Below are 22,050 nucleotides of genomic sequence, written 5' to 3' on the forward strand. Positions count from 1 at the left end.
ATGAGTTTACCAGTGTTCCTACAAAACTTCACTGATGGTGAGTGTCTATGTAATGGCTTGTTTGTATGTATGTGTATATTAAACATGAAAGCTGATAACATATTCCATGATTGCCTATACTATAGTATGTGATGACTTTGTTCATGTACATGTAGTCATCTTGTCATGTAGCTACTTGAGTCACTTTGACTGGTCAGAAATTTGCTGATCAGATATCAACTAGTCACTTGATATTATAACTTGGATATCAAAACCCACAGATAAACATTGTATTACCTTTAAAAAAAAGTACCTGTGTTCCTGCTTGAATCAACGTGTTCCCTTCCACATAGTTTCATTTTTTTAAATAATATTCTTTAACAGAAAATGCTGCCATCCAAGCCTTCTGGCATGCTGGCTATTCATCATATCACATAAAAATGTTACTGGAAATTTACCATGATACATACCTCAGGTAAGCATTCTTGATGTTGATTGTCATAAAATGAAACCAGGCAGTGAATGATAGATGAATCCTTATAAAGATAAATTATGATTATAAATTTTGTCACTGAATGGAATTTTTCTAAAAGTAGGTTTGTTACACCTTAGTAACTTTCAATTAATCAAACAACCACTACCATTATCATACCACCATAATTGTGAACAATATATAAAGTTGCAATCAGGCTCTGTTTGTTTCATGTTATCTTTGTTCACAGTATAAATCAAGGCCTAAAAGTGTTGTCTTTTTCCAAAATTTATTTGTGAGTTAGTATTCCTACAGGCAATTATTTTGACAAAATTTATTTATGATTATTATTGTTTTCAAAAGAAATGAAGTGGCTGTTGGCTTTATACATCGATTATGTAGACATCTGTGATTTTCAAATGCCTTGACTCCTGAGTGCTTTATGATGTGCATTAACTTTGCTATCAATTAACAGTACCGTATGCACAAGTGTTTGTAATATTAAATCATACCTACCTAATTTTTTGCAAATGTTATTTGCTCAGTTCCAGACAGCTGAAGTACAGAATGAAGAAATTGAATTTGGTGAGAACGACACGGTCCAGTGACGAAGATGTAGACAATGCTATATTAGTAAGTATACAAACATGACAAGTTTTTATTGTTAAATACTATAAGATATTTTTGAACAATTTGACTAATTTGTTTGGATACACATGTGTGTTACAGTGTAGTTACTTAGTTACAGAGCTACATTTCTCACTGCCTGTACCTTTAATAAGAAACTATGTAAGTCATATTTCTCAACATGTACTTTCAGCATGAACTTAATGGTTCTGGATCCAAATGTGGCTACAGAGCTATGTGGTGTCGACTTAAAAAGAAGTACAAGTTAAATGTCTCCAGGCAAGTTTATTAGATCAATACCGTGATACCAGGCCTTACAATATTTCTATCACCAAGCGCGCGCGTGCGTGTGTGTGTGTGTGTGTGTGTGTGTGTGTGTGTGTGTGTGTGTGTGTGTGTGTATTTGTAAAGAACTTAAAAGTAAAAAAAGTACCACACCAATTGCTTTGATATTCCATGGTTATATTACTTCTAGTGTCTAGTTGAGAAATTGTTCAAATGAAAATGATTACATCAGAGATGTGTGTTTTGTTCTTTGATGGTGGCATATATGCCTGTGTGTGGCTCTGTTGATGTCAAAAGTAAAATCTAGCTATTATTTCCATGTACATATTTACCATGGGCTTACAGCACACATTTCAAAGAGCTTCCACAAAATTAATCCAGCCCGGTTTTTCTAATCCAGTTTCACACAGCTGCTCAAAATATCCATGACCATACTCAAATCATAAAGTGACCCTATTATTCACTCTGGTCTAACATTGTGAATTCATGATTGATATTTGACCTTCAAATCCACACCCACAACATTTTAATTCAAACAGACAACTCTGTACACTTTGCATGCCATTTAGCATGTTTTGAAGGATATCAGCCACTATGCAAGGCATGGGTCTCTATTGGTATTAGTGGGGTTTTCTTCTTTTTTTTTCTTCCTGCAAGCATAATTATCTAACTTGGCACATGTGTCAGGGCCAATGAGAAGTGGTGCATCAAACCCTTGAATTTGCAATTGGTCGTGATCTGGCATTCATCTTTCGGCAACTTCCTAGCTATGAGTAACTTTCAGTGGAGCTCTGTCAATCTATTTATAGATAGCTTATTATTATTGTTGTTGTTGTTATTATTATTATTATTATTATTATTATTGTTATTGTTATTGTTGTTGTTGTTGTTGTTGTTGTTGTTGTTGTTGTTATAAATCATTTTAATATTGTTATGTTATTTTCATATCATAGAGATTCTGTAGCTACTAAATTAAGGATCCTTGACCCCGATGGTGTTCAAGCCAGAGGAAAAAAAAGGTTCAAACGTGGACTGTACAGAAGCATCGTAAGTTTGTTTATGATACTTTTTGTGTATATTAATGTGAACTCATCCTGTCAAAATCATACACCAAATGACTCAGAGAAATGTTGGGTTTTTTTTGCATCATGGACTTTACACTTTTCACTTAGCTTAGTTTTAGCTCAGTTTGCACAGTTTTTCAAAGCCTTCATATTCAATAAAGTTAAAGTTACACAATATACAGAGTTTAATTTAATTAAATTCATTAAAGGGATTCCTTATAATGAGTTTTCTTCATTTTGTGATATTGAGTCGTTTCACTAAAATTCACACTGGTATTTATTGACAATTATGGCAAGTCTAAATTTTGTTAGGTACATCCTACATCTGATGGGGAAAAGGAACATTATTAACAGGTACTCATAAGTCAACAGGCCAATAGCCGCAGATAAGTCATCAATATGCATCAAGAGAGAAGAAACTGACCTTAATTTTTACAATTTCATAGTTCCTGTGTCTAAACTAAGTTTTTATCTATTTCTATTACATCTTTGCCATGTTAGTGTGTAACTGTTCTAGATGGTGACTTTCTAGCACAATATATGTTTTCTTTGAAGGGTCCCAATCAAGTATGGCACCTGGATGGGTAAGTTCTTCTTTTATATGTATATGTGTGTAGGGGGTATTATTGAGCATTATGGCAGTATTATTGCATTGATAGAATATGTGAAATGGCCAATAATTGGGCATACAATTGCATGTGATTCATATTGTTGTGTGATGATTTGCCATATGAGGTTTTGGTTTCAAAATGGACATTCAGTGGCATTTTCAACAACAATTTATGTTCAGGGGCAGTGTTTAGATGTTCACTAACTTGTCCATTTATAAACAAACCAGTGCAAGATTTGAATCATGTCTCTCCACTTCTTAAGGCTATATGTCAAGTGTCAAGTGGCAACATTGGTGAAGTTATGATCTTATTTGAATGTAAACAGTCAAAATTGTGTAACCGCTGGTTTTGATAATTTAGAAAGATGAGAAAGTGAACATGAGAGCAAGTGTGATCATTAAATTTAGATGCTATATGAGCATCTATTGATCAGATTCAAATACAAAATGATCCCTGTCTGAAAAAAAACTCTGATCACACATATTTATAAACAAACTTGAGCACTGGATGGCTACAACATTACACAACTGAAAAAGATTTCCAAAAAAATTTGACTAGCTTTCACCCTTTTCACATAGCATCATTGGGTTTGCAACCATACATCATTTATATTCTCTTATGCATGTATGATCTGATCTGTATGCCTATTCACAGTTACATATCGTGCAATTATCATGTGTTTTTTGAGTCTTTGTTGTTGGTTTGTTTTGTTTGGTATATAAGTTATTAATGTGATGTATATTTGATCTTCATGACGGTTTTACTGTAGTTTTTTTATTTATATTTTACATCTCGGATGTATTAGCACGTTTGTGCTACTTTTTAAACCGAGTATAAATAAAATAATAATAATAATCCTTGCTTGGTTACCACTGCATTCTTAGTGGGTACAAATGTACATTTCTTTTGGCTTGGCTAATTATTAACTTCAACAAATGACGTATATATATGAATGCAATGTAATGCAGCAATCATTTTTCTGTGCAATCATAAGCAAATTGAGATGAATGTTTTATTTCAATGCATTATTCTTCTATCAATATTTGTAGTTTTACATATGTATGCATGTTTTACACAGGTATATGAGACAATAAATATGGCCCCAATACAACATGGAAGTAGAATTTCAGTCAATTCCACTAATCCAGTGCTACATTATATTAAATGTTACATGCTATGTGACATTGAGGACAGCTAACAAAACACTGACACATATATTGCCAATATATATGCATACTTTTGCTTATTAGTCCCCACAGGGACTTACAGATTTGGTTCCGTCCATCTGTCCTGTGTCATTTCTCACACTTGACTGAAAACTGATTTCTCTCAAACTTGGCACAAGGACAACCTGCTATGGACTACATATGCACATCATCTTCTCTCTTAAATGATCACATCAGAGATATAGAGATATATGTGGTAAAAAAAATGTGTATTTTTGGTGAAAAATGTATAATTCCAAAACTACTGATTAGATTAGTCTGAAAGTTCATGGTGTGATGTTCCCATCAGTATTATGCAAATTAGGGCGAAAACGTGTCTTTTTTGTAAAAAAACTATTATTCATAAACCACTGAACAGATTGAGCTGAAATTTCATATGAATGCATCTAGGGATGTATGGATGAATAAGTATTTATCATGCGATGATACCATGAGTGATACGCAAATTACATGTAAACATTTTCATTTTTGGTCAAAAACTTTACATCTCCAAAAGGACTTGGTCATTGAGTGTGAAACTTGGTGAGATGTTATTCTGCATATATTTGACAAAATCATGACAATGCCTTTAGCAACAAATATGGCAGCATATTTTGGTGAAATAACAATATCATCTGGTGGGCAATTGAATAAACATTCAAAAAAGGTATGCAAATACCCTATTAACCATGAATAGCAGTGGGGACTGTGTCACTATCAGCGACTTGTTTCACATTATTTCTAATTTGTTATGATTATGTTACTGTATTTCACCAGATCAATAGTAACTGTTTCATTTGTATTTTATTATACCTTCTCTTGTTTTACAGGTATGATAAATTGAAACCATATGGCATTTGTATTAGTGGCTGTATTGATGGGTATGTATTAGAGGTATTACTGGCTGTATTAATGGGTATATGCTATGGGACATAGCACATGCATTTTTTAAAAATTCAGAAATTCAGAAATGTGGATTTTTGGTCAAAACATGTGTTTTTTGTTTTAAAAAAACCCCACTTAACTCCAAAACTACAGATTCAGTTGGCATGAAATTTGGTGGGAATATACTTATGGGTGAGGTAATTGGGATCTGTTCATGATATCTTGATTTTCCCATTGATATGCAAATTAGGGCTAAAAATGTGTCTTATTGTTGAAAAAATGTATAATCCCTAAACTGCTCGTCAGATTAGGCTGAAGTTTGTGTGGAACATTCTACTGGGTGTTTTTACAAAGCATGGTTCATGGTATGATTGTCCAGTCAGTCATATGCAAATTAGGACTAAAAATGAATATGTTTGATAAAAATCTATTATTCCAAAACCCCTAAACAGATTGAAGAGAAAGTTAATAGTAATGCAACCAGGGATGTATGGATGAAGAAATATTAAGCATACAATGATACCATGAGTGATATTCAAATTAGGTGTAAAAATGTTCATTTTTTGTTTAAAAAAATTACATATCCAGAAGTACTTGGTTAGTGAATCTGATACTTGGAGAAACGTTTCTGAAAGTGTTATTCTGCAGATTTTCTTCAAATAATTTGACGAAAAATGCCCTAGCAACCATGACCACGCCCTTATCAACAAACTAATTGCAGTATATTTTGGCTAAATAATAACATTATCTGATGGGGTATTGAGGATATATTCAAAAAAGGTATGCAAATACTGTATCAACCATGACGACTCACATAGCAACAGCCAATCAGTGTTGTATTTCACAAAAATAAAAAAGGGAATTCTTAGACAACTGAACAAACTTTCAAAATGTGTATGCCTAGCAGCCATGACCACTCATAGCAACTAGAAAATGGGAGTACATTCTTGTTTCGTGTACACTGCAGAGCAGGCCAGCATTTGGATATGAGTGGACCCATTTCTCTTAAACTTGGTACAAGAACAACACACTATGGCATACATGTGCTAATATGACCACCAGACGGCCATTTGGATATGATTTTTTCATATACAGCGCCCGCATTTGAATATTAGTGGACTGATTTCTCTTGAACAACACTGGCATACATTCTTACCTATGACAGGGCAAATATGTGCTATTCACAGTAACATCTCAGTGTAACCCAAGCTTTCACCACAGTCACCTCATCAGTTCACTGGGAAAAACAGTGCAATAATTGCCCCATTTCACTTTGTTAACACTATGTCTTCAATATCTAGATTTCTGTGCCAGAAATATTGATTGGCTACCCACACTCACTTGTGGGATTGCTTCACCGACAATGACTTGTTTGACAAGGAACAATATGTAGAACTTACTAGAAGAAAACATCTTTGTTGTGGTAATACAAAAATTGAATAATGCATTCCAAGAGCACTCATGTCAATTTGTAAATAGTATATATTGTTTGATGTGATGTCTTCCCTTTTATAGCTACTCAAGGAAAATTATGTGGGTAAAAGCTGCAAGTACCAATAACAATCCAGCAGTTATTGCACACTATTACCTGGCTTGTATTAAAGAAGTGAATGGTGAGTAGAGTCTGAAATGAAATCAAATAGTTGTAGAGATGTTATTTAGAGAGTAGTTAGAGAGTCTGTTTGTCTTGCATTGCAGAGCTTTCATAGGTGAGTTTGATATTAAAAGACCATGTGATTAAATACAGACATGTGTTATTAAAAGTCCAACTTTTGCTTTGCAAAGATTGGCACTGATGAAAACTGTATTTGACGGTTAAAAAATAAATTACAGATATGTGACAAGAGTAACAAAAGCATCAAGTAACTGCTACAGCATTTGATCTCATTAACCATGTACACAACTGATGCTTGGACAGCATTTGAGCATCAGATTTGGGTTGGAATACACATGATATAATATTTATATGTCACACTTGTATGCAAAGATGCTGATCAAATGCAATTGCTGTGATCTTGGCACTTTTCATTGTACATGAAATGATATATTGTTTGGCTAAAATGTGTGATTCCTATATTATCTGATATTACTAGGATGTCCACTGCAAATGCGTGCAGATCCAGGCACAGAAAATGAAACTGTTGCTGCTATGCAAATGTATATACGACAACTCGGTAATGATCCTCATTCAGGAGAGCGTTCTTTCATTTATGGAAAGTCCTGTGCCAATCAGGTAGGACAACGATTTCAATCAGTGTGGCATTTATTAGTACTGTACTCAATTGCATTATAGCCCATGGTCATTACAAGGCCCAACACCACAAGGCCCACCACTTTTGCTTGGGGGAGGGTTATGTTAATAGAAAGTTCTTATCAGTGTCCAAACGGTCCTGGAATTTCATTTTACTTAAAGTGTACACACAATGGCTAATGGGTTGGTCAATCTAACTGGGGAATTTAATGATTCTGAAGTAGTACTGGCGTTGTTCCGCAAAGGCCCTGCCAGTTCTATCGATATTGTTATTGAAAGGGAACAGGTTCAAATGAGGATAAGTAAACTGTGTGTAGCAATTTCACCATAGATGATTATGATATTACATATTTTGAGACATATGTAGTGACAAATTTGTTGAAAGTGTTGATGTCGATAAATTTTAATATTTATTGAACCAAACCTGAAAAGGCATAAATAAAGCAGTGATTTGTTTTGTTGAGTGGAGATCTCAGTGTATGAAAATTAGTGCAATAATACTACAATGTGCAAGGGTTTCTGTCATTTCACCGAGGTACCTCCCCTTTCAAAGTTTTCAGATTACTGATGACCTCTTTTATATTTGACTTCCTACCTCAAATTTTCATCACATACACTACTTCCCAATTGTCTATTTTTTCACAAAGCAAAGATTTTGACCTTTTTGTTCCACCATACAACAAAAGGTCAATTATAACAATCTTTCAATTTTATAGAGAATTGAAGCATTCTGGTCGTACCTATTGAGAGCTTGGACAGAGTGGTGGCGGCAGCACTTTTCAGGCTTGGTACATGAAGGTCTCTTTGTTAACAGAAGTCAAATACACAAGTAAGTTTATTCCTCTTGAAGGTCAATCCTTACTGCCAGGCAATACACATTCACAAAATAACCAATTGTTTCGATCATCTCAATGTACGGAAAGCAATGCAAGTTTCATGAAGATTTCCTGTGCAACTTCCCTAGGCAGTTCTATCTACCATTTTAACAGTAGTTTTGTTCCATAAGTTAATCCAATATGTGCATGTCAATATAATTGTTCCATAAGTTAATCCAATATGTGCATGTCAATATAATTGTACCACATCTGCTCTGTTACAGGTGTCTAATTCGCCACTGTTATTTGCCCGTCATCCAAACAGAACTCGATGACATTATTTCCGAATGGAATGACCACTCTATCCGTAGACAATCACAACTTGCGGTGCCATGTGGGAGACCAAATTTATTATACTATTGCCCCGAGTTGTCAGGTAATTTGTGGGCAAACATACAATCCAGATAACACATAGTTTATCAAAAATTGTATCCTTCCTCAAATTGGACGAACACTATGATATGCCAATCCAAATAAACTTTTATCACAAACTATTCTATCATTACATAAAACAACATAGTAAAAGCAATGGTTGTACACGTATGTGAATTTTTCATTATTTGCCCATTTAAGTAGTTCTAAAAAGACAATAAAAACTTATTTTATGTGTTATCAGAATTCCATGGTTGTGTTTTATACAAGAATCTTTCTTATGTTTGCAGGTGGTGTAGATTGCCTACAGGAAATACCATTCAACATTGACGAGTTGGACGATTACACATGTCTACCAAATTATGTGGGGGATAGTGAGGTTGAGGTGTATCTGGATGACATTATGAAAGAGGATAAACTTTTGCCAGCCAGGAGTCCTGCAGAAGCTCAATTGTTGTATGAAAGAATTTTAGAAAGATTGGTACCCCATCTATAAATTGTAACAATGCACTTAGTATGCTTAAGGGAGAAATAATCACTTTACAAATGCCAGTTGATGTTCATAAACAATAAAAATGACTTCAGCAGAAAATGTTGCAGAACATGACAGTAATTTGTAACTCATTTATGTCCACTATATGTAATACCAATTTTATGTCCTTGAATGATTGAAATTATGTATTGATGATGTATCAATTTGAGACTACCAATAGTTTGAGATTGAAAGATAGTCAGTATGCAGACAGAGTATCGAGGATAGACTTCATGTGTTATCATCAGAATGTTGAAACAACTATTCCAACATTGGTTACAGTCAGTATATATGAAAGTTATCATGAAATTGATATTTGTGTAAAATGAAAGGACTATGATGTTGTGATTATTGGTAACAGGACATACGCCTCCAGACAAACAACCCGTAGGACAAATGCCCCAATCACGCCTACAAATACACATACACTTTCATTTCAAACATGCCGACAAAGACTGAAATATTGATAATGAAATGAAATTTATAAAAAAAAGTGCAATAAACATGGGATTTGATTTCTAAATAAAGCAGTTATTAACTCATAAACAGGACCACTTTGAACCTATCCTCGTATGTAATTATCCCACCAGAGGCCGGGGGCATTTTTTCCGGATTGTCCTAGAACTGTCAATATTAAAGAGAAAAACATACAAGAATAGAGAAATGTATCAAGTGTTGAAAATACTTTTATTTCACTTCTTCTTTTGGAAACAACACATAACTTCAATGAAAGATAATAAATATAATTTTGAAATAACCTGTTCATGTGACTATGGAGGCTTGACTATGGCTTACAAACACTGGTCAAATAGACGTTCTCTCAACCAGACGCTGAAGTGTTTTTACTTGAAGTACATCACAAACACAAAAAAACAAAGGAAAGAGTTATAAACAAAACCATCCCACATTGCAGCAAGTACATGTTTGATGTTGTAGTCAACACCCAACAAGCACAATAACCTGAAAGTTGTTAACACAGACACACAGTAAAAAGCTGCGTGACACCTATAGCAGTACCGGCACCTGTAAGTTCACTTGTGCTGAAAAACATTTCTGTTTCCTAATTGAAAAAAAAGGTGTTTGTAATCACAATATGCTGGTTTATGTTTAGACATAAAGGTACATTCAAATGAAAGTGAAAGGCACTGCAATTGTACTGCATAATCAATGACAACCTATGCAAAATGCAGTGTTGCATGTATAACGGCTGTATCTTTATGTTTGTAGCAGTATTGCCAATGGTACTGGAAAAACATGTTCTATTTTTCCAAAAATCCTAACTAGTAATTATAATTTCTTCTTTGTCTGGCCATAGTATACTATAGTTATCTCTGACAATATCTGTTACTATAGCTATCTCTGACAATATGTGTTACTATAGTAATCTCTGACAATATGTGTTACTATAGTAATCTCTGACAATATGTGTTACTATAGTAATCTCTGACAATATCTGTTACTATAGTAATCTCTGACAATATCTGTTACTATAGTTATATCTGACAATACCTGTTACTATAGTTATCTCTGACAATATCTGTTACTATAGCTATCTCTGACAATATCTGTTACTATAGTTATCTCTGACAATATGTGTTACTATAGTAATCTCTGACAATATGTGTTACTATAGTTATCTCTGACAATACCTGTTACTATAGTAATCTCTGACAATATGTGTTACTATAGTTATCTCTGACAATATGTGTTACTATAGTTATCTCTGACAATATGTGTTACTATAGTTATCTCTGACAATACCTGTTACTATAGTAATCTCTGACAATATATGTTACTATATTTATCTCTGACAATATCTGTTACTATAGTTATCTCTGACAATATGTGTTACTATAGTTATCTCTGACAATACCTGTTACTATAGTTATATCTGACAATACCTGTTACTATAGTTATATCTGACAATACCTGTTACTATAGTTATCTCTGACAATATGTGTTACTATAGTAATCTCTGACAATATGTGTTACTATAGTTATCTCTGACAATGTGTTACTATAGTTATATCTGACAATATGTGTTACTATAGTTATCTCTGACAATATGTGTTACTATAGTTATCTCTGACAATATCTGTTACTATAGTTATCTCTGACAATACCTGTTACTATAGTTATATCTGACAATACCTGTTACTATAGTTATATCTGACAATACCTGTTACTATAGTTATATCTGACAATACCTGTTACTATAGTAATCTCTGACAATATATGTTACTATAGTTATCTCTGACAATATGTGTTACTATAGTTATCTCTGACAATATGTGTTACTATAGTTATCTCTGACAATACCTGTTACTATAGTTATATCTGACAATACCTGTTACTATATAGTTATCTCTGACAATACCTGTTACTATAGTTATCTCTGACAATACCTGTTACTATAGTAATCTCTGACAATATGTGTTACTATAGTTATCTCTGACAATGTGTTACTATAGTTATATCTGACAATATGTGTTACTATAGTTATCTCTGACAATATGTGTTACTATAGTTATCTCTGACAATATCTGTTACTATAGTTATCTCTGACAATACCTGTTACTATAGTTATATCTGACAATACCTGTTACTATAGTTATATCTGACAATACCTGTTACTATAGTAATCTCTGACAATATGTGTTACTATAGTTATCTCTGACAATATGTGTTACTATAGTTATCTCTGACAATATGTGTTACTATAGTTATATCTGACAATACCTGTTACTATAGTAATCTCTGACAATATGTGTTACTATAGTTATCTCTGACAATATGTGTTACTATAGTTATCTCTGACAATACCTGTTACTATAGTTATATCTGACAATACCTGTTACTATAGTAATCTCTGACAATATGTGTTACTATAGTTATCTCTGACAATACCTGTTACTATAGTAATCTCTGACAATATGTGTTACTATAGTTATCTCTGACAATATGTGTTACTATAGTTATCTCTGACAATACCTGTTACTATAGTTATATCTGACAATACCTGTTACTATAGTAATCTCTGACAATATGTGTTACTATAGTTATCTCTGACAATACCTGTTACTATAGTAATCTCTGACAATATGTGTTACTATAGTAATCTCTGACAATATATGTTACTATAGTTATCTCTGACAATATGTGTTACTATAGTAATCTCTGACAATATGTGTTACTATAGTTATCTCTGACAATGTGTTACTATAGTTATATCTGACAATATGTGTTACTATAGTTATCTCTGACAATATGTGTTACTATAGTTATCTCTGACAATATGTGTTACTATAGTTATATCTGACAATACCTGTTACTATAGTAATCTCTGACAATATATGTTACTATAGTTATCTCTGACAATATCTGTTACTATAGTTATCTCTGACAATATGTGTTACTATAGTTATCTCTGACAATACCTGTTACTATAGTTATATCTGACAATACCTGTTACTATAGTTATATCTGACAATACCTGTTACTATAGTTATCTCTGACAATATGTGTTACTATAGTAATCTCTGACAATATGTGTTACTATAGTTATCTCTGACAATGTGTTACTATAGTTATATCTGACAATATGTGTTACTATAGTTATCTCTGACAATATGTGTTACTATAGTTATCTCTGACAATATCTGTTACTATAGTTATCTCTGACAATATGTGTTACTATAGTTATCTCTGACAATATGTGTTACTACAGTTATCTCTGACAATATATGTTACTATAGTTATCTCTGACAATATCTGTTACTATAGTTATCTCTGACAATATCTGTTACTATAGTTATCTCTGACAATACCTGTTAATATAGCTATCTTTGAGTGACAATACCTGTTACTGTAACTATAGCTATCTCTGACAATATCTGTTATATTAATATACCTAGAGATAATGCTGTCCCATGATTCGCTAGAATCAGTCACATGATAGAAAAATATAATGACTATTTCCCTAGGGGAGTAGTTCCAAAAACTATCACATGGTCACGTGACCACCGAGAGTTCACAGCAGGTCAAAATGGCAGCTTCTGATGATGTTGTCTGCCACCGCGAGTTCACAGCATGAGGTATATTATAAAACCCATATTGTCTGGCCTATAGCACCCGTTCATTACCCCCCTCGTGACTGTGAGTAACTAGAATCGCAAGCTATTTCCCTCGGCCTTCAGTCTCAGGAAATAGCATGTGATTCTGGTAACTCAGTCCCTCGGGTGTAATAAACGGGTGCTACAGCCCTCATGGCCAGGCAATATGTGTCCACTATAGTTATCTCTGACAATACCTGTTACTATACTTATCAATGACCATGGTGGCATTGCTAGTGCAATTTACTTCCTAAAATTATGTTTTATGTGATTGATGAAACAACAAACAATGGCAACAAAAAAACTATAAGAAACAATCGACCTGAGGGAGGAGTGAAGACAAGGTTCATCCTGTCCCAAGTCTCCAAGTGTTGCCAACTGGGGACTCAGAATCACAACACAACACATGACCTGGTAATTTACCCAGCAAGTTATATTTTGCCAAAACCCTGCGAATTTAGGATTGCCGTTGTCAGGAGGGTTGCTAAGTCTTCTGGTGGACACCCTCTTGGCAACCACAACCGTAGATCACACGTCGAAGAAGATGGATATCTTGTAATGTTCTCTTCCATACCATAGAAATCTATGGTAATTTGTTTGTCAAACCCAAGTGGAGGAACACGATCAGCTCCCGTCATGAAGATCAATAGATCTTCAATACCAATTTCATGTTGATTCTCTGGATGTAAAAAACAAACAAAAGAACACAAGATTATAACAAAAAAAAACAGAAAAGGGAAAGGAATCTTAGTATCTTTTTTCATCTTATCCCCCATTTCACTTCTTTAACTTTACAAACAATTTACTATAATCAGCTGTTAATGACGACGAACCTTAAAGTATGATATGGTATTAATATTAAAACAACCTATAAACTTGTAGTCAAAATTACACTTTTTACCTCCTTTTTATGATAAATACCTACTGTTTCATGACAATCGGTAGTTATATGTGTAAGTGAAGTTTCTGTCTACTTATATTTCCATACTGAAAAGCCAAAACTAATGAGATACTCTAATTTTAGCAAGTGTCCATGTATTTCAAACAGGACAGAAAATTGAGTTATTACAACGGGGGTTGTACCTTCTAGCTCTTCAATATATATCTCGAAGCTGTACACTGTTGCTTCCTCTTTGATTTTTCGGTTGCCACCCTCTTCACTGTAGGCAACAGTGTACAGCTCCTTGAATTCTGCTCTCTTCACTTTCTCCCCAGCAGACACAAAGAGAGGCATGAACTGCCTTGGATTACTTTTCATAAGTTTGTGGAGCTGCCCAACATCATCCAAACCTTGGGAGAACTGATTTACAGCAGCAGAGGTTCTATCGTAGAAAATATATTTATAGTGTAAGTGAACATGAACAACGGTCAGTAAAATTCAACTGTTTAATAATTTGGATAATAAACAATAAATTGAGATAGGCAAACAGGTTAGAGTTATGCTGACAGTTAGAACACATATTCTGGGTTGTTCGTTTATTCCTTTCCATTCATCTAGAGTGTCACAGTTTCATGGTCAACATTCAAATGCAAGGTACAATTGTACAACCGTCACTGTGGCATTGCTCAGCCTGTACATGCAGATGTTGTATGACGTTTAGATATCCACATCAAGTGCTGACAAATAATCTTGTGTTGCATTTTTAACAATTCTGAGTAAATCTGAATAGTATGTTTTGTAAGTTTCGATGTTAATGGTCTTTGAATTTGTTACCCTCTGAACTATATGTCGTACAATTTCAAAAACTGGCAGACGATACAGACTAGTAGTTTACTTACCTGATCAACACCAACTGCTTAAGTAGCAGATTTAAAACTACCCCTTTCTGCTCCAACTTAGTTAAATAAATATCTGAGTAGCCAACATCGGCTACCCAGTCACCGTGTGCAAAAATAAAAGACTGCATGTGTTCTTCGGAACCGCAATTCTGCAACTAAAGAGTTTTCATGTATTCAATCAACAAGTCAATGAATCAGCCATAATAGGTCTTTCATATAACAATGAAAACAAGCACAGTTTGCAAAGTTCTCCTAAATGAATGGACTTGCCACAATTGAACATAAACTAAAGGTATAGATTGAAGTGTTTTAGAACTTTGCATACAGCAGTTATTACAGGCATCTTCAAAATTCGAACTCTGTGTAAATCAATAATTGAATGTACATCTCATTTCTTCCCATACCTCTTCTAATTTTTCTCTAGTATTTGCATCTTGGAGGAGATCCAGAGTTAGATTTGTTGTCGTCATACCAACTAGGTGTTCATACACAGGCTTTGCCAAACAGGCAAGGCCTGGTCCTCCATTCAGAATTGACATCGCGGTCAATTTCCCTGCTTTTCGATACATTTTATCTTCCAATAATTGGATATCCATCGAAAATACTTTGGCATTTTCGTTTCCTTCAAAAACACCCATATTTCTTCCAACTTCCATCATCAATAACCTGCCAAATGAAATAGTGATAGTTTGTCATTGAACTTGTATTCTTTGTTGTTGTTTCACACTACTTAGTCCCCGCCAGACAAAGTCTGGGACAGGGACTTATAGATTGAGCTCTGCCTGTCCGGATTCATGTCTCAAACAGGACTGAACTGATTTCTCTCAAACTTAGAATGGGATACATATGCACATGAAATTTTTTTTTGAAAATGATAGCATCAGAGACAGATTTATAGTCAAAAAATGTGATTTTGGTAAAAAAAACACTTCAATCAGAAACACTTTAAAAAGTATGCAAATATGACTAGCAACCATGACAATTAGAGTATATTCTTGTCGAATAAAGATATCATCTTACAGGTACATTAATTTTGTAATGTAATTTTTCCATGTACACAGCCAGAATTTGGACATTAGTGAACTGATTTATCATGAACAACACACTATGGCATACATTACTTACACAACACATGTATGTTAGAGCAAATATGTACCATTCACATAACCCAAGCTTTCACTACAATCACCTCATCCTTTCACTGAAAAAACGGTGCAATAATTGCCCCATTGCACTTCATTAAAACTATGGCCCAAATGTTAAAAAGATTTTCTGTTCCAAACAAATTGATTGCCCACCCACAGTCACTAGCGGGGACTGTGTCATCAGCAATTACTTGTTGTTTTGTAACAGTTAGAAGATAAATCAAATTGCAGTTTACTTGACATTCTACAGTACTCAAGAATAGTAGAAACTCAGTTGTACATAATTTATTGGAAAGGAAGTCAATCGTCTAGAAAACACTCAAAAAGTTGATGACAGTACTTCCTGGTCCTGTTTATTCCTTAACATAACAATAATGTCATTAAGTTGATTAGATTAAGAAAAAGAACAGTAAAGTAACTACAATTACCTCAGCAACTCTCTGCGTGGTCCCCCAAAGTCTTCTGCATCCTCACCACTGAACTCGACTCTTAGAGGATTGCTGATGTTGAATGACGGCTTGTTGACATACCTCAGCATACTGGGAAGTAGCTTGGCTCTCCAAATTATAACAGTACTTGTTATTTTGCCAATAGTTGTATCAATATAATCCTGTAACAACACTCTGATGTCCTTCTCACAACTGTTTAGAATGATTTACAATATGAAAAAATTATTATACTATTTATAATAGGTACATAAGAACAAAGCAAAGAAGGTTATGAGAGTAGTATAAATGTATGTGATAACTGGTAACTGATAACACATTTTTAGTTTTCATTTTAATTTATAGTTTAATTTATGGTGTAGTACAGGCAATACATAAAGGGGAATACAAAGCTAGGAAATAAGGTTTTAGTAAAGATTAAGTCTGGATAACTCTTTTCTTGTGCATGTGACTTTCTCTCCACTCAACCACCAAGAATGACGATTGAGCCTTGCTGCTGAGCTCCTACATAGTGGCAGTTCAATATACTGTGAACCTGGAATGTCCCAACATGCATCAGAAAATGTAAACAATTAACAATTAGTTCCTAGTGTGACACTGCATTGGGCATGGCAGACAATGTAGTTGATCATCAATTGTTCATCTTTTCCACTGTATGCTGGGACATTGCATATCTGCAGACTTGCTCTTCCTTCTATAGTCGTGTGGTAAGAGCATGACATAAACAAAAGAAATGAGTACTCTGCCATTCAAGCTTACAGAAAATGCTTCTATATCTAAGACTTGTGTTGCCCCCAAAAGACATCATGATTGTGGTATAAAGATCACTGTAGCACAACATTTACCTAAGATATATATTGAAGATTACCAAATATTTACAAACAAATAATTAATCATAATGCCATGCAAAATTCTTCATTTACCCATAGGAACTGTATTATCAGTTCAGTTGAGCATATTACATGACTAAAAAAATACATCACCTGGAACTTGGTTGCTGAAGATCTGACACAACTGTATTGTCACCATCCATACATATATCTGTTTCTTTTGCCTCATCTTCACTCTCGTGCAATAGCATTGAATACTGTGAGTACACTGACCTGCAATAAGATTAGCATTTTTTACAATGGACATGTGCAGTTCAAAGGACCAAAACGTTCTTATTATACAATAACAGTAACAACATTACTGTGTAACAATATTGTTTTAGTTTTTAAACATTGCCTGATGACACACATTCACTGGTAATTTTGGACTTACACCATACCCTATGTATAACATTTAACCCAGACTTGCCTGCAAAATGTTAAGTATCAATTCTTTTATGATGACTAACTAAACTATTTTGTCACCAGAACAGATGAAATAATTCCGTGCTAGAAATAATATCAATGGTACCTGGAATTGAACACTAGGGAATTGAAAATGTAAACATCAGTTTTAATTTCAAGCTAAGCTATATGTGATATATAATTTGTTGCATTCATAGATCCAGTAAATACCACAGGGTGACATCGAAGTATAGAACAACAAAATGTCATATTGAATATTTAACACTTAGTCACATGCAGCTGCAAATACATTGATATTAATTCTCGCAAAGACAGGAAATTTAAAAGTATGCGACAAACTCTGAGGTAATACAATAAATACAGATTCAGTGTAACCTTTATCATGCAGGTCAAATAATCCAGTGACTGGGATGTACCCCTAAGGAGAGAAGGACAATGTTGGTCCACATACTTACTCAGCGATTGTATTCTTATGTGGCTGGCTGCTATATGCACTCTGGTGCTTCATTCTGAAATGTTCAAATTTTGTAAGTGTGACGTATTCAGAACATAATAAATCAAAAATATGTATAAATGTTGATTCAGCAAGAACATACTGGGTGTAGCAATGGTACAGGAACATGATCTTGAGTAAGAAGTGTTTGTGTTTGCGATTGAGTATATATATATGTGTGTGTGTGTAAACATCGCATGTCACGATCCCTTACAGACACTTTACTTGCCCAGTGTAAACTTATGCCTCCTATAAGATTAGATACTTATTGATAACCCATCAATATGATTTCAGCGACAGATCAAAGCCAGTGTTACAAGACATGCTATATACATGGTCATGTTACTAGATATATTTGAGTACACTTTTTGAATGTTCGTTCACTTGTCTATATACCCCCAATGTCAGCTTTGTAGTATATGTGATCATTTGCCTGTTGCTATGGGTGCGGTCTTGTTCCCAGGTATGTTTACATTCATTTTTGAACGTTTATTTGTTTATGTATTGTTCCCTGTTATCTTTGCAATATATATGATCATTTGGCTGTTGGTATGGGTGTGGCCTTGTTACTATGCATATTTACATATTTACATATTTTTCAGAAAGTCTTATTCACTTATCTAAGAATCTTGTTAACTATAGGAAATACATTTGGCTGTTGCCATGGGTGTGGTCATTGTTACTAGGGTATTTGCATACACTTTGTGAATGTGTGCTCACTTGCTTACCAGATGATGTAGTTATTTCGCCAAAATATACTGCAATTTAGTTGTTGCTATGGTCGAGGCCATTGCTTGGGCCAATTTTGTCAATAGTTTTGAAGAAAATTTGTAAAAAATTAATGAACGTAGTAACATTAACAGTACAGTAACTATATAAAATGGATCACATTGTTTCTGAAACAAGTACTTATACTTACACTACTTCACTACTTGCACATTTCTGTGGTATACCTTTACTGGTACTGGGAACACCAATTTTACTGAAACAGAATAAGTTTGAAAAACATATTGTACATGTACATGGTTTTACAAAGACAGCGACGTCAACTGTATGTGTTTAACTGGCATCAATCCAAAACAGGAAAAGCATAACATGATGGTAGAAAAACATGTGCTTGAATAGATTACACAATTGCATTAGTGATGGTACTATGGAACTCTCTTAGCTGTAACTGAGAGTTTCACACACAATGTGATCATCAGACAACATCCGAGTTCTCTGATGATCACATGTGTGAAACATTAAAGCATGAATTACAACCAAGCAAGCGTTCCAGACTACAATCACTATTACACTTTGCCACAGCAGTATATCCACATGTAGTAATATCTTAGCAGATTGGTATTCATCGAGTTATATATATATACAACACATAAATAGGGCCTGTGTGACGTACAACTGGACAGATCCAAAATCTGTATATCACAGTTTGACATCAATTCCCCCCCCCCCCCCAGTTGCCATGGAATTTGTTTAAAAAACAAATGTCTAGCATGATAGCGGTGTACATCCAAACATCAAAGTGGCATCATCACCTAGTTGACCAGCCAAACACCATCGAGTTACAGTGATTCAAGCCAATCACAGTAAACATTTTGTGTTTTCAACATTGAATTAAAAAGTATACAAGAGTTATCTCCATAATTTAACGTTGTCTTCAAATTTTGGTTCGATGATGTTCATCTGTTGGTCTGTTGCTGTTCATGGCATTATTATAAAGGAGTTTCTGTGGCGGTTGTTTTCATATTACGTGGTGCAGGTGATATGCATTTGAATGAACGTGAATGTACCAGCTTTGTAGGAATGGCTTTAAGAATGACCGAGCAAAGTTTTCAGTGGCATGACACCGAAGTGTTCTAGCTTTCATCTCCTTCCACAAGTTTTACTGTTTAAGAGGAGATATTCAAAACAGTCAATATAAACATCACAAAATATAATATATGTTTGTGTGTGTGTGTGTGTGTGTGTGTGTGTGTGTGTGTGTGTGTGTGTGTGAGAGTATAAGTATGGATGAAACAATCTTTATATCCTTCATGGATTACTTTTCTTAGACAGAAAAGAAATAAAGTAATACTCACACATACGGCAAAGTATCATTTAAAGGTGACGAGGAGAATTGATTAAAAGTGACCTCATCATCTGAGGATCCTTCTGAAATACATATCGGCTCTGTTTTGATTTTCTTTTTTGATTTCCCCTGCAAGAAACCACAAATATTTCATGCAAATCAATGCATTGCTTGTCAAATCTTTAAGACCTTTTCAGAGTCATGTATGCATCAGGGTAATGGAAACATGCTATATTAAATCATGATTGCAGCAGGGTTTTTTAAAATGCAAGTTGTATTCTGCCTTGAGGGTAAATTCCAAACAGTCTCTTGTGTTTTATCACTAGTATATACACAGGTAGCCTGGTATGCACATCAGAAATTTTGTCTTATTCTTTGTACAAGCTAAACAGTTTCAGGGGTTCCCCTTTAAGTCTTGAACTCATTTTGCTGCTAGTACTAGTTGGTTTATTTATTATTGCATTGACATTGGATTATATGCCCAAGGTGCAAGGTTATGATCAGCATTATGCATAATTCCAGGTTGATTTCAGTTAATAGGGTCAATTTCAGTCCATACCATAGTGAACAGGCTGCTATATCATCGCAAATTTCTATATCTGCAATTCTGAATCTGGCAGAACGACCAGCTGTATGCTTTTGAAATCAAGTCATCATTGATGACACACTCCCTGCAAGTGACTGTGGGTCACCAATTACAATGTTTGGAACTTAATTTGGACTTACCCTGGTTTCCACTGGTCTTGTGCCAATAATTTCTTGGTACTCTGAAAGAAAGTAATATGAAAGTATGAAACGGGCATAAAAGGTCTAGTATGTCACATGTGCTGCATCTACATATTTTAAAATATCATAATTTCTACTAGCATCTATCTCACATCATTCACAATATTCCGCAATTGTAAATATGAACCGTATTACAGTAAAGACATCTAAAATGGTTAAGTTTTATGTTTGTTTTCCTATTTGGGTAGGAGTATTTTTTCAGATATCATCATAGACATGCAGATCTGTGGAAATGTTGTTGAGACAGTGAAAAACTACATGATTCACATGACTACATGTTCACAAAATTTCATTCTAAAGTAAGTATCATGCAGTAAATTTAAAGTTCAATTTTGTAGTAGACCCATAGAAGTACAAACCACAATGTAAGGCAGTAATGAAGTACATGTAGCATGAGATGAACCTTAAAACTACAGGCAAACCATGCCTGTATTTTTCCACATCTGGCGGCTCAGCTCACTTATGATGTCTTTACTTATGGTGTCTTTCCAAAAACCTTGATTTGTATTGTGCCTTTAATGCTGAAGTTGGGGTATAGACTATAGACAAGCTGAATGTAACACAGATTTAGCTATTTGACTTTCACAACATCTTCTGAAATCAAAAATAACTATTCAATGATGCAATGAAACCCACTTTCAATAATAGTGTCAGCATTCACAATCTGGTATGTCCATGTTTCACTGTGAGCCAGATAATAAATATTGAATGTACAATAATCTGTCCCATTCAATCTAAACTGTATCCAGGTATCAACAAACCAGA

The 22,050-nt window shown here is 34.3% G+C and overlaps 2 protein-coding genes across 4 annotated transcripts in view; one reads left to right on the forward strand and one right to left on the reverse strand.

Moving 5' to 3' along the window:
* Positions 1–9,886, forward strand: LOC144436775 (uncharacterized). The gene is made up of 12 exons (XM_078125634.1): positions 1–37; positions 364–454; positions 997–1,084; positions 1,272–1,357; positions 2,317–2,410; positions 2,929–3,011; positions 5,074–5,124; positions 6,644–6,741; positions 7,222–7,361; positions 8,096–8,208; positions 8,479–8,630; positions 8,917–9,886. The coding sequence occupies exons 1-12, from the start codon at positions 1–3 to the stop codon at positions 9,120–9,122; spliced, it is 1,239 nt and encodes a 412-aa protein (XP_077981760.1). The 3' UTR covers positions 9,123–9,886.
* The window catches only part of LOC144436219 (G2/M phase-specific E3 ubiquitin-protein ligase-like), a 20,431-nt gene continuing 8,229 nt past the window's right edge, over positions 9,849–22,050 (reverse strand). For 2 of the 3 annotated variants that reach the window (XM_078124952.1, XM_078124951.1), the window contains exons 5-14: positions 21,226–21,266; positions 20,510–20,628; positions 19,348–19,410; positions 18,391–18,444; positions 17,624–17,743; positions 16,623–16,835; positions 15,454–15,715; positions 15,050–15,204; positions 14,354–14,592; positions 9,849–13,949 (exon numbers count right to left, since the gene is read on the reverse strand). In XM_078124952.1, coding sequence (XP_077981078.1) covers positions 13,702–13,949; positions 14,354–14,592; positions 15,050–15,204; positions 15,454–15,715; positions 16,623–16,835; positions 17,624–17,743; positions 18,391–18,444; positions 19,348–19,410; positions 20,510–20,628; positions 21,226–21,266 — 1,514 coding nt within the window. In that variant the 3' untranslated portion in view covers positions 9,849–13,701. Of the gene's footprint in view, positions 13,950–14,353; positions 14,593–15,049; positions 15,205–15,453; positions 15,716–16,622; positions 16,836–17,623; positions 17,744–18,390; positions 18,445–19,347; positions 19,411–20,509; positions 20,629–21,225; positions 21,267–21,644; positions 21,762–22,050 lie in introns of those variants that run through there. The other variant, XM_078124953.1, reaches the window with a different exon arrangement.

This window comes from Glandiceps talaboti, chromosome 6 (assembly GCF_964340395.1).
Source record: "Glandiceps talaboti chromosome 6, keGlaTala1.1, whole genome shotgun sequence".
Lineage (NCBI taxonomy): Eukaryota > Metazoa > Hemichordata > Enteropneusta > Spengelidae > Glandiceps > Glandiceps talaboti.